This window comes from Dermacentor albipictus, chromosome 2 (assembly GCF_038994185.2).
Source record: "Dermacentor albipictus isolate Rhodes 1998 colony chromosome 2, USDA_Dalb.pri_finalv2, whole genome shotgun sequence".
In the NCBI taxonomy this organism is placed as follows: Eukaryota; Metazoa; Arthropoda; class Arachnida; order Ixodida; family Ixodidae; genus Dermacentor; species Dermacentor albipictus.
The window spans coordinates 93,596,316-93,610,156 of NC_091822.1; the positions used below are offsets into that span (position 1 = coordinate 93,596,316).

General features: G+C 47.3%; 1 protein-coding gene across 1 annotated transcript in view; it reads left to right on the plus strand.

Moving 5' to 3' along the window:
* Window positions 1–13,841, plus strand: part of LOC135902705 (uncharacterized) — a 92,446-nt gene that overhangs the window by 41,976 nt on the left and 36,629 nt on the right. The window contains exons 6-8 of the mRNA XM_065432932.2: window positions 913–1,275; window positions 6,804–6,969; window positions 12,551–12,667. Of these exons, the coding sequence (XP_065289004.1) occupies window positions 913–1,275; window positions 6,804–6,969; window positions 12,551–12,667 (646 nt within the window). The remainder of the gene's footprint in view (window positions 1–912; window positions 1,276–6,803; window positions 6,970–12,550; window positions 12,668–13,841) is intronic.

A 13,841-nucleotide genomic window follows, 5' to 3' on the forward strand; every position in this document is an offset into this window, starting at 1 on the left:
AATACTTCAAGGTCTTAGTTGCCTCACTAGAAAGCAGCGAGCTTGACTACTATTGTAAAATACTTACTGCATAGGCACGCGTGTGAAGTTTAGAACCGCAAGTAGGTCTTAGCCGGCGGTTCCCGACGCTGTTCCATCCGGGACTGTGTGCTAGCTTTAGCTTATTTGCCCATGATATTGTGAAACAGAGTAAACAAACCCTGTTCCGCTTCGATGCAATTTGCCTAATTGTACCAACGTGTGCCGGTGTTGTTCGCCTCTTTTTATTTTCTCATCTCCGTTTTAATCACCGCATCTCGTAACATATTGCGGCAGCCAAGATGTGTTCATTGGCCACCCCTATACCGTTCGTTTTTCCGCTCCGTTTTATTCATCAAGCTCCAAACGAATTAGTTATCCACCAAGATCTCAATTATACAAAACGACTGATAATCAAGCCAGAAAAAAAGGATAAGGGGACGTTGTTTCTGACGATTATAGAAAATGTAGACCTACTAAGGTAAATAGAAATGAAAGTGGACGAAAAAATAAATGCAGCAGGCAGTAGCCTAGACCACATATTCCGTATTAAGCGTGCGGTGCTTTGAAAATGAAGCTACAGTGGCACCCATCCAACTCGCATATTGCCGCATTCCGATGAAGGCGAAATGCGAGAACACCATGCACTTTGGTTTAGGCGCACGTCAAAGAACCCCGGGCGGTCCAAATTTCCGGATTGCCCCACTACGACGCGCCCCACTTCGACGTACCTCTTAATCAGATTATGGTCTTGGTGTGCACAATAATAGCCCTGAGATTGTCCGACAGCACCACGCTCAGCGCCACTCACGGCCCCCGCTATGCAATGAGCGAAAAGAATAACGGAACCCGAAAGGCTCGGTTTTTCGTTATTCACAACCCTTATCTACGCAGACGCATACGCCAGAGGATCTGTGGTCGTCTGTGGCACCCCATCGATTCAGCGCCGCATCGTCTTCCCTGCGGCAGTCACAGGTGGCGTCAGCAGGCCTACTCAGCGCCCAGCAGATGCCGATAGCAGATCAGCTGAAGCAATCCTGCTACGCGTTCGCTTCGTCAATGCCCAAGGGCGCGTGGAGCGTGAGCCAGTTCCTGTATCACTTCAAGCTCCACCCTGCCTACATCGAGCCTCTTGAGAACGAAAACCCCGTAGATCGGCTCTTCGAAATTGGCTTCGAGTACGGCGTTCAGCCACTGGTGACATTCAACCAGCAGTTCGTATTCACCAGGGACGCGTCAGAACCTGTCAACATTTCGGTGGGTGCAGTTATCAAAATGTGACGAATGAAGGTTGCCGTAGCGCTTTGTTTGGTCACCCTTCAGCGCTTGGTTTCTTTGTTTGTTGGCTTTTTATGACATGACTGTTAAAAATCGAACGATCGATTTTGCTTTCTTCTCCTAGCGAAACAACTTACTTTAGCTTCATAGTAAATTCGATCTCGACACGTTGTACCTGGCGTCGTCAACTTCATCACTTCCTGATAGAGAGCAAAATTCGCTGACGTTGCCTAGAAACCAGGTTAGATATCACCATGCTAGCTGACGAACGTTTCTTTGGGCCACCTATGCGTGTGGCAGCTTGCAAAGAACGCCGAAACGAAGAGAGCTAGCGTGTCATGACGTCATGACGCATCTCCCACTTTGGTACCGAAACCGGCTCGCAGAAACGAGTTTTATAGTTAATTATTTAGAGATGCCATTGCCGCTTGCCGGTATCTTTTCTTGGGTGCGGGATCCATATTCCCACAAAGGTAGATAAGGGCAACTGTTCGTAAGGAAATATTCCGGTCGATCATGATGACGCATTCATTTTTACTGACGTTGGCCAGCCAATGGCAAACAGAAGATTGCCTGCACTTACGAACAACACTTTTTGGGAATATGGCCGCAGATGGTTAGGACCTTCACTGAATGCAAAAAAAAAAGAATAAGTATAAAATATCATTTCAGTAAACTTTGAATAGCGTGGTATCTTTGAGTCACGGATTCGACTGTGGCTCCCAATATTTCTGCCGAGCCTACCAGGAGCCGAGCACACAAATTTGGCCAATCTCACTCCGCGAGCGATACTTTGGCCAGTTGCCTTTGAAAGGTGCCCCACACTTGTACGCCTATTTTCATCTGCGAACAGCCGGTATCAGGGTGGTGGAGCAGGTAGTAATTCGGCAGGCCAATGGCAATGTCGTCCGGCTCGGTGATTAAGTGGCAGTTTTAGGCAGATGCCAGTAGATGCTGTCGTAAGAGAGCCACTGCACCTGAATGGCTTGGTCATCTTGCAAAAATGCTTAGAACGTGTCTTTGGAGACGATTATACAATAATGCGATTAGCGTTCAAGGGATGACGCACGTTATTTGTTTAGGCAAATTTCATTATTGGAAGAGATTTGAATGATTATGTTTATGCTTTGTGATTGTGGAGTGCGCGCTTTCAGCTCAAGCGCTCACCCAGTGCCGCATACCTAGCGGCCTATCTTCTGTTTTGATCAGACGGTATCCAGAAGGAGCGCTACTATTAGAACCCATGCCTAGTGACCTATGTTATCTGTTCGGCATAATAGCAGCCAGCACATACCTAGTGGCGAAAGCTTTGTTTTTTAAAGAATGGCGGTTTACTTGCCGAAACCATGATCCTAATATGAAGCACATCATAGTGGAGAACTTCGGATTAATTTTAACCACCTGGGTTTCATTAACGTGCACCTTAATCTAAGTACACGGGTGTGTTCACATTTCGCCACCCTCGAAATGCGACCGCCGTGGCCGGCCTTTAACCTGGCGACGTCGTGCTTAGCAACGCAACACCAAAGCTACTAAGGAGCCATGGGAGGCAGTGGCCAAAGCTAGTAGACTACTTGGGTCACTGGGAAGAACGGCGTAACGTGATTCGACGGACCGACGGATGGAGGGGTGGGTGGTTGCTGCAGTAGGCTAAGAATGCCAATCGCAGTAAATTATTTAGCGGTGCTGGCCAGCGAGCAACGCAGGATCCCCTCTTGACGTGAGGCGACGTGGATTTATGCAACATGCCAGAAAGGGCGCAACGACCAAAATTTATCAGGGGAGTATATAAAGCCCTCGGTGGCTCGCGAGGAGGCCAGTCACGACCTCACGGCTTCGCAATGGCTCCACGATGCCCGCAGTTGATCATTCAATTCTCGACAATCCTAAAGTTCTCGTATTAGCTGGGAAAACCGGCAGGTCTATTCTATAGGATTGTCCACGTGTCGACCTAACGTCATGTTGCGCCAGAATGGCAGCGACTTGGCCAGGCTCGTCTACGATAGAGGTTGTACGCCCTCGCCACCTTGAGCGACAAGCCAAGGGCACTAAAACTCGGCATACACCGCGCATCCTGAAACCCGCCATCCCGCAAACACTCACGCTTATCAAGGGCCTGCGAATTTACTTCTACGTAGCAAGAAAACAGGCACCTGTGGATTTAACATAGCAGAGTGTGGGTGTAAGCCAGGTGGTTATTCATGATTTTGAGAAGTTACCGCAAGCAAAACACGAGACTTGAGCAAAAAGAACAACATGAAGCGGTACTGACAACTGATGATTTAATTAAACGAACGCCAAGCTTATATAGTTTAGACACACATGCGCACCCGAAAAGCAACGTAAAAACCGTAAGACAAAAGACACAGAACGACATTAAAGAGGGGTGCAATACAAGTACAAAGATAAACGCTGACTGACTGAGGCACCGAACACGTGTGTATCACATTGAAAGAAACAAAAGTTCTTTCTGAGAAACCGCAGCTGACGGCGAGCTAATGCAGTCGCCATCCTTCAAGCGTCGCATGGCCACTGCTTCTACAACTTCTTTCTAGCTGGCCATTTTTTCTGCGAATAATCTTAGCCGTTGAAAACAAAGGAGAGCAGCCCAAGCAACTGCGGCGATAAATAGCCAAGTTCGACCTTCCAGCAGCCTCCAGGGAACGTTCATGCTCACGCAAGCGAATGTTGACGCACCTATCTTGTTGTACAATGGAGTATCTGCCGTACTTTAGTGGAATTTTACATATGACACCTTTCATGCAAGGCACATGCGAATTTGTATGCTTGATTTCACAGGAGGCCGAGCCCGTCTTTCCTCTGTCCACCATGTTGCCCAACTTCTAAAGTGTACAAGGTGCTAGAAAAAGAACATCAACCCCATATTTGCCAGAAATCTTTTTAATATTACCGGAAACCTTATGTGTGTAGGGAAGTACTGTAACATTCTTCCTACTAGCCTGTTCACTATAAATTGTTGGATGTTTGTCCTTTTTCCGAAGCTTGACAAGCAATGATTCGGCAACTGAAACCTAAAGAAAGCTCTGAAAACCCACCTTTTCCAGACAACCCACTTTAGGTTGAAAACTGGAAAGCTGTTTCTGGCGACATGATATTAAAAGTGCTGGTATATAACATGATGAAGCTATACCCCGCTCTATGAGCTTTGAATGAATCATTGAAAAAAATCAATTTTGAATACCACTTCGTGTTGTCCCGTTCTTCAAGTCTCGTGTTTTGCTTGCGGTAACTGCCCAAAATCAAAACCCGCTAATTTACGCGGTTATGTGGGATAGCAGTAAATCTCTATGTCAGCAATGCCATCATTCATTGCGCATTGCCTCAATTAGACAAAGGGGGCCTTTCCGGAGGCACAGTAGCATAGTTCTCCAAGTTGGCTGCCTCGAAGCATCCCCCCTCTAATCTCACACCAGATGTGCGATGTGTACGTGTGGCGTATAACCACGTCGTATAGTTGAACCTCTTGAACTTGGTATGGCGACTTTCGTGTACTGCTCAGCATGTATTACATGGGCCTCAAGTAAGTGTTCATGTGCAGCGCTTCATTAGGACCTGTCGCAGTTGTAGGTGAATTGTATAAACGAAGATCGGTTTCCTACGAGCAGTACTAATTGTGTAAAGAACAGTGTTATATAACTGGCAAACACAACTCCCCGCAGAAATGATGCATTGCTGGAGTGAATCCGATGGAACGATTAACATTCCTTCGCCCGGCAAACGCGATCGCAGAGAATATGGCCTCCCAATTCCTTTGAATCTGTGTGTGGGAATTCAACATAGCTTTCAAATTGCAATCAACCCTATCCGCAGTGTTTGCCTGGCGAGGATATGTAGATTTACGGCTTCGCTTCACACCAACAGCAAGCCTGGCATCTATATTCAAAGAGGTCCCTGGGAAAATATAAAACGTTTTCTGTATTTAGCTGTGCAGGAAACACGAATCTTGGGAGTAGTTCCTCACTATACTTCCAGATAACATACTCGTGGGTTAGTTGCTGCTGCACACTTGAGTCAAAGCGCAAAAAAATCAAGAAAAACCACGAGGACAAAGAAGGAAACTGAGGCACAGCTCTGTGTCTTCGTTTTCTTTTTTGTCCTCGTGTTTTCCTACGCTTTGCTTCAAGTTACAAATTTCCAGTTGTTCTGTGTATTCGCTGGGCATAAGGAAAGTAGCTCGGTCTAGTTCGTAATGTAGTCTATCACGAAAAAAAAAATGGTATGGATTCCCTCGCGCACTGCGGATGTGAGAATTCAATAGGTCACGGGCTCTTTGCCAGGGTGTTTCGCTTTCCACGGGTTATTGTAGACGTGGTGACACCCGCCACGGAGTTTACCTTTCTGACACGCGCCGTAGCACATTTGGACACATTCTGACTCATTCCGGGTCAAATAAACGTCTGGCATAGCATGTCATATGCTATGCTGCCAGAACTGCGCCCAGTCACTGCAGAGTCATGCCAGAGAACTTCCGGATAAACGTTTTCTGTAGTGTGCATTGTATGACGACACGTAACGGCATATTACTCACTTCAATGTCCTCAGCCGCATGAGATATGTATCGAAGGAAGAGACAGTCCTGAGTGAGAACGCCGTAATCAAGACACAGTCGCTTTCGATGTTGGCATCACTAGATTCGGTTCGCCGCTCTATCACCTGTCACAACAGTCCACGCTCGCGTTGTCCCCACCAGAGGTCGTCTCGGGTCACTAGCATTCTTCACCTAGAAGCGGCGTTCAAAGCTGCGACCGAAAGCTTGCTCTCCTCGGCTGGAATGTCTGGCAATGGAGCTTGCGATAGTGCGTTGACCACCTTGTTCTGCGAAATGTTCATGACTTGCATGGTGCAATCGTAGCGCTGTAGATTGAGCGCCCGTAGCCATAGTTGTCCTTATGATCTCTGCAATCGTCATAACCGCGTTAGTGCTTTCTCAAATTGCTCAATAGTGAAAGAGGTGCTTTCAAGATGCATTTCGAACTTCATCAGTGAGAAGCGATTGGCCAGCAACTTTTGCTCTGTGGCAAAGTGCTTCCGCTGCTCAAGAATTAGCGTGTGAGTGGCGAAAGCCAAGGGGCTAAATGCGCCTTCATTGTCCAGTAACAGACCTGCGTGCAACTCGTAGCCACTTGCTTGTGCTGGCACTGCAAATGGTATATTGAACTCTTGAAGCTGTAAGGCATTCAGAATGACAGGCTGAAGGGTTCGCAGTGTTCGCGCTGACATCATTTTTCTTATCTTAGGCAGGGCCGAGATATTGGAACAATTCTATTTCAACCGCAATTAATTTTCGCGATTCATGTGTGGCTCGACTGGCGCTCCGCTCACGTAACCACCGAGCTGTCGGTTGATCGTAAATGGTTGTTGATAAGAGAGACCTAGAATCCCGTAAAAGGTATTCGTACTTTATTCGCCCACGGTTGCTTCACTTAGCGTGTAGCACAGAGAAACGGATGTTCCCTAAATGAAGTGGTTGTCCACCGCGCTTGCAGATGGACGTGCCTGCCCAGCTGCAAGAGTTTTTCAAGCTCTGGCCTCTCGCGACAAAGGACGCCTGGCACCCTTTCTACGAAACGTGCCTCGCCAACTCGGCATCTGGCATGGGCGTGAGGGCGCGCGCCAGAGTGCGCGACGAGGTCTACGAGGTCGACCGACAGCGTGCGTGAACATTTCATGCGCCGTGTTAGCAGGGAAGAAATTATAACGCATAAAGAAAAGTGAAAATAACTCAGTGTAGAAAAAATTATGCCTTAGGCTTTGTGGAAGTTAAGCCACAAAATCCAAGGTAAAATTTTCTATACGCTAAGTTTGATACCACATAACTCTTAAGCGCGGGAAGCTGGACGCACAGGTAATAGCGGCGTTTTCGACAATCTGGAGCAAGGTTTCATTCACAAATATTTCAGAAAACAAATTACTCATTATTAATACACAAATTTTTATCTCTAGTAACATTAATTTCCTTGTGTTTCTTTTTGCGCGGATGCACTCCTCATGTTAGAAGTAGAGGAAACGAAGTTCTGATTTTTTTCAATGGTGCTCAGAGCATTGTGGGGTTCGACACTGGATTCAAATCGGCTGCTTCACGGCTTCTTCAAATATTGCCCAAGAAGAGCGCAATGTGTCATCAACGTAAACGTATTGAAGAGCAAACATTAGTAACAGCAGATGCTCAAAGAATAAAAAAAAAGAACGCTCCCCACTCGCTCCCCACTCCCCACTCCCCATCGCGTGTGGCCGTTGCCACACGCGATGGAGCCCTACACCATGCCTGCAGCGTCACTACCCCCACTGCAGAGACGGCTGAAGAAGTGGCCATCGCCCTGGCCACTTTAGATCCCACCTGTCACACCATAGTGTGTGACTCTCGCTCAGCCGTTACTAACTTCAGCAAAGGGCGTATTTGTCCCCAAGCTCTTCGCATCCTCTGCCAGGCACCACACTCTAAAGACAGCATAATCTCCCTAACATGGATCCCGGCCCATGCGGGCCCTGTCCACCCACACCTCCCCAATCTCAACGAGGTCACCCACTCCATTGCGCGAGGCCTAGTCAACCGCGCCGGAGTCACTGGAGATGAGTTGGACACCAGGGACAGTCTGACAACTTATAACGATCTTGTTAAGGCCTTTTAACTGAGTCGCCGAATCTTCCCCCCGCCTCACCCAAAGTTCAGCCGGGCGCAGGCTACCACCCTGCGTCTACTACAAACAAACACGTACCCTTCACCCGCCCGCCTCCACCTTATATTTCCGGACGTCTACACTACCCCCAACTGCCGGTGCTATGGAATTCACCCGGCTACGCTTTCGCATATGCTATGGGAGTGCCCAGCACAGTACGCACAGACTAACACCACGACTCCCTCGTCGAGGTTGCATGAGGCTCTGCGGAGCTCCACCCTCGACGACCAAACCTGGGCGACCCAGCACGCCCGCGAGGCGGCGGCGAGGCAAGCCCTCGACGTCCCTTCGTGGGAGTCGTAGGCCCGGCCATCATAAAGTGCTGGTTCTACAATAAAAGTTTATTCCTCCTCCTCCCACTTGGCTTCCACGAATGCTGACGTTCAGCAGGACAGACAGGCTTTCCTTTTCTCCGTGCTTTTATATTTTGGCCCTTGACCAGTTAGTAGTGCTTGCTCTTCATTGCCTGTTCAGTCGAATAAAACTGCGCTTCCAAGTATCCGCTTGTTGCAACATTTCCCTTCGGCCTTGTCTGTAACGCAACACTCAATCATTTCATAATGAATATAATATGTAAGAAGGCCATGTAAAGATCAGGCCGTTCGGAATGCATGTGCGCTTTCTTCCTATTCTTGTGTGAGCCTTTAATACGCAAAGCCTCAACTAAAGGAAGCCATCAGATTTTATCATTTCGTTTCATTTGATTTCACTTATACTCTTAGGCCATTTTTCGAGCCGTTACAGGTTACAAAATATTTGTTACACTGCAGAAAATGCTTTGACAATTACCGCCTTTTAGACATGTACATAAAAAGTTAAATTAATGTGCTCTACCTGCGGCTCACACCAAAATGCAGATGCATGTGGTAGTAGAAGCACGCACAGCTTCGCTAATATTTACGAGCAGTCGCAATTCGCTACAAACGAACTGTCGTGGTTAATTTGGCAGGTCAAGGTTGTGGGGATCGCACGCGCGTCCCGATATCTCCGGAGCGGCCACGCGGTTATCACGCGATAATCACGTGCTCGCTCGCGGAGGGTAGCGGGGAGAGGGCACCTTCGTCACTCCCGCTGCTCTTCGCGCCTGGCCGCGACGCTGCAGCCAAGGCACCCCGTTCCCTCCTTTCCCTTTCTTGGAACCGGGGAGACTCCTCTCCGCCGCTCGGGAGAAGCGCTATTCCCCCGACGCATCTTTGTCTCACGGCAGAAGAGCTTGCGAACGGCCGCATCTCAAATCAGCCGCTGAGACCGCCGCACGCCGTCCCCCCTGTTGCGCCCGGCCTTTGTGTGCGACTCACCGCCCCAGGGCCCGAGCGCGGATCCACTTTTGGGTGAGCTGAACTCTTATCAGCCTCTTTTGTGGTTCCCACATTGTGCGGTTTGTTTCGCCCCAGACGTGCGGAATGCTCCGCCGCTGAGGTTTTGTGTTGTGTTGTGTTTGTGTGTGTTGTGGCTGTTGCTGTCTGTTGGAATCTTTGTACTCTAAGGTGAATAAACACCTTAGGTCGAGACTCACCCTGTCCCCACTGGCCTGAACCCGCCGTGGTCGCAACTCACTGCGAACCGCGGGTTAGGGGTCACAGCTCTGACTGCTAGGGCTGCTGCGAAAGTGCTAGGGAGCGACTGCCGCTCCGTCGGCGCTGTGCGATCCAGAGAAGGGTCAGGTGCGCACGCGCGAGCCTGAGTAATACCCCTATAAGGTAAAGGTTTATCGATTTGTCAAATGAACTGGCAGAGTCTGCTTGCGTTATGTGCTGTGGCAGCGAGTTCCCTTCTTCAATTTTTCGTATGAATAATGAATATTTGAGTGAGTTGATCCGAGCTTGGAAGGGTGTGAGTTGTTAGTTGTGACTGTTCCTCAATGTTCGGGACGAGCGCTGCTTTATGTACAGGCCGGTGTTGAAATTAAAGAAGTTACCCCGCAAAAGGTAGAGGAACTTAAGTCTAGCAACTCTTCTCCGCTCTAGCAGTTGAGGTAATTTCAGCTCTGACATCCTCGCGACTGAATGCGTAGAATGATATCTAGATAGAATAAATCTGGCCGCCCATTTGTACTTTTTCACTCCTTGCTATCTGAGTTTTGGTATAGGGGTCCCACACGATACAGCCATATCCCAAAGTTGGTCTTACAAGTGTCAAATAGGCGGCAGTTTCAAGCGCAAAGTCCACAATTTCCTCTCGGCTGCACTACATAAGCTATGAATATGCCAATCTCCCTATTTAAATTTTGACTTCTCGTTATTCCAAGATACTTGAAGTAGCGTACCTTCTTTAGTTTGTGCCCTTCAATTTCGTATTCAAACGGAAAAATGTCTTTAATTTATTGATGTATTGTCCCAAATCTATACTGCCGCTATAAATGACGACGCGGGGGAGTGCTTAGATCAGTTTTGTCCGCCTGGTGTTCTTCAGCATCCACAAAAAATCTGTAAGCACGTGGTGAGTGGTCCTTTTTTTCTTCTTTTTGTTTTTCGACACGAAACCTTGGCTGGGCTCCGAGCCCGCGTTCTCATGTCAATGTCATAAGCGTAGTGAAGTATGCAAGCTAAAGTTTAATATCACGTTATGTCGCGGTTTGCAGCTACTGTGATGCACTGTAGCCTGCTTCGTCTTCTTCTTCTTCTAAGTCGGTCGAGAGTTACAGCTCTAAATACAAGCTCCAGAATCATGGTTACACATGGACTATGTCAAGAGAAGGTCCAATCTGAATGTTAAATCAAATGACCATTTATGACTCGGGAAGAGTTCAAGCATGCAGAAGCTGCCGAAGGAATCGTTCAGTTAAATGTTAAGTTTAAAACTCAATTCACTGAATGCTACATACCCAAAAAAGCCGTAATAAGTCCTACTGCTTTTATTGAATCATACTAATGGACGCAATCACATATACTAATGCAAGTAATATTGCAATGCCCAAAGCATGCGCAATGTAAATAGGTATGTCATTAGGTGATATCACCTTCGCACAGAGGACATCGCTTGAATTCGCGGTCCTCTTAAATGGTGTGGGAAAATTGAGCAATTTATATTTGATGGAAGGAAAATCCTCCCTTCCTGAAGAGCCTACGCGTTCCTAATTGAATATTTCGGACCGCAATTACACTAAATATATTTACTATATTTCTTTATTAACTATATTTACACTAACTATAACCAGGCGCCCGGTACTTGAAGGGCAACGTATTTACCTATCCAAACGGAAGATGAGAATAATACCCCTGTCAACCATATGCACTGCTTCACTGCACCAGGCACCCGGTACTTCTAGTACTTCTGGTGTCATCGACTATTGTCTCATTGAAAGTTAATGAACTGATATAAAACAAAATAATATATATATATATAGGCTGCAAGTCCTGACAATGGCATTCCGTTCACTACGACACTGCAACGAAAAGAAATGTTTAACCACTGCTGCAGTTCCGCGTAAGCTGGCATTGATTGATTCAGCAAAATTCGTCACAGTTCACTCATTAAGCTCGATCACTAATACATCGCATATGGTGAATTATATATTTTTCTTTTCCCCATGACCACTTATTTGTTTTTCTAATACCTATGTTTGTGCTGCAATGCATAGCGCTGTTTTTACAAAGTGTTTTGTTATGTTGTTTCAGTGTTTATTTGGAAAATTGAAAATATCTGCCTCTGTACTGTACTGCCAAGTTGATAAAGCGGGCAGGACCTCTGTCAATCTTACGAGCTTTTAGTCCTGTCTCCTTCTCTGTCCAAGAGAAAAATAAAGACTGAATTGAATTGAATATATCTTATCAAAAGCGCGTCGTGCAGTATATCAAGTTAGGACTGTGCTTTTATTTCCCGGTTAAATGATATCATTCTGTTACACATGCAGTGCACATGTGAAATGCGCCCCCGACAGTTTTTTGCATGTATGCGCATCAAATCCACATGCACAATCATAAAGGAAGCGCAGTCATTCGGACACTGGGGGGAGGGGGGGGGGGTGCGTTCGCGCCGTCGCCGTCGGCAGCACCGTGCTAAACTGGGTGCGACGGCGCATGCGTGGCTCTTGGCTTTGCCCGACGAGTCCGCTCTGCCAGCGTGGCAGCTAGCTTCTCCGCTGAGAGATAGAAGGGGAGGCCGGTGGCTCGCTGTCCGCTGTCTTCCGGCGCTCCCGCTGTTGGACGACACGTGATGTGCTGAGATTTGGAGAGGCGGCACTGTTGAAATAGCGAAAGTAGAGTTTGGAAGCCGTAACTCTCAGCGAATGGAGCGGCCTCTCGGAACGTTCACTGCAAGGCAAGCACGCGCGTTCCCTGCTGCCGGCGCTCCTTCGTCATCACTCCAGCATCATGACTGAGGGTTCTCTCGGCCATCGAGTGATGTCATCGAGCCCACGTGTCTCCTCGGGCCCGTGACAGCTCGTTTATTTAGTAAAAAAAGCGAATGCTCACTGTATTTTATAGCACGCATAAATCTAATAGCATTACTTCTTGCAATAGTTTAATGCTTTGTGATCGCTCTGAACGCTTCGTATTTTGGGCTAAACTGCGACATTTCTTTTTTATTTTTTTCTATGTTACGCTTTTGTTCAGTTTCAGACTTCCTTCACGATGATGTGGATCCTGTTACGAAGAAAAGGTATGAGGATTCCTTCTCGCAGTTTACCGCCACAGCCCTGGCGGAATACACTACCGGCTTCATGAAACCGGGTAAGCAACCTTCTTTCAGTACTGACGCTTTTCCGTCGGCACTGCTTGGACACTGCGCGCGTATTTTGGCCTAATTTTGTTTCTATTCTAACAGACACAGTAACTTGAGTCACCCTCTAAATAAAAGCTGCTTGTGTAAGCATGAAGATCTCCAACTACTGCTATAAATTTCTTGTTATTTGTAGGACTGTGTGAATATTCAAATTGGTTCTTGCTCTTCGGGTTCTATGGGATTCTAGAATTCGCTACTCTACACTATTCCATATTCGTTCAAACTCGAATATGAGGTGTAATAACATTTATTGGAGTCTCTTACGTGAAAGGGTGACGCATACGGAGAACGTTGCAAATTATTATGCCGCACAAGAACCGTGGCCGTTGCGCCAATACACCAGTTTCTGGTCGAACGCATGGGGTACTTGACGTCTTCTCAGCAATTCCTTGTCAGTCATTAGGAATGACTCGCTTTAAGTGTCGTACGAAACCGCCGTCGTAATTTAGGCAAAGCTATTCATTATTTTGGCCATCTTGCCGTGTCCGCATCTCATTAAGATAATTATGTTCGAGCATTTCGTGTTACGCTTGCAACGAGCACGACACTTCACATGTAGTACGGTGAAGCTGTACACTTCTACCGTCCAAGCAAATTTTTTGTGTCGTTGGCGTGGTAAGCAAAAGACTCTCCATACGTGCGCCGATCCCTGAGATAGTACAACGCCGGGTCGACCCGCGGTGGAGGTGCAGTTCGCCTTTAAGGGGCCCACATACACAGTTTCACTGGTGATCCTTCTTCACAGAGTGGAAGAGCACTGAGATTTTCTGGGTATGCCATGTTCCCGTGTCACATTGCAGTACTTACGGAGCAGATAGCTAACAGCAGCTGCTTATCATTAACAAGATCCTCAGTTGATGGACGTCAAGTTCTTGGGCGCGATCGGAGATCTTCTTTCGGAAGAAAACGCTCTCAGTCGCTGCAACGTCACAAAGTGGGCGTTCCGCAATATTATTGAGAACGGGAGAGCGCAGCCAATCGGCAAGTGGTGACCCCCTGAAGTCCACGTGCGTCGTATGTTGTCTGCATGGATATATTAAATAGAGGAACTGTTTCTCGCCTTCTAATAAGTAAACTTTTGATATGAAAAAAAATGCATTTTTGTCAAGGTAAAACACCTTC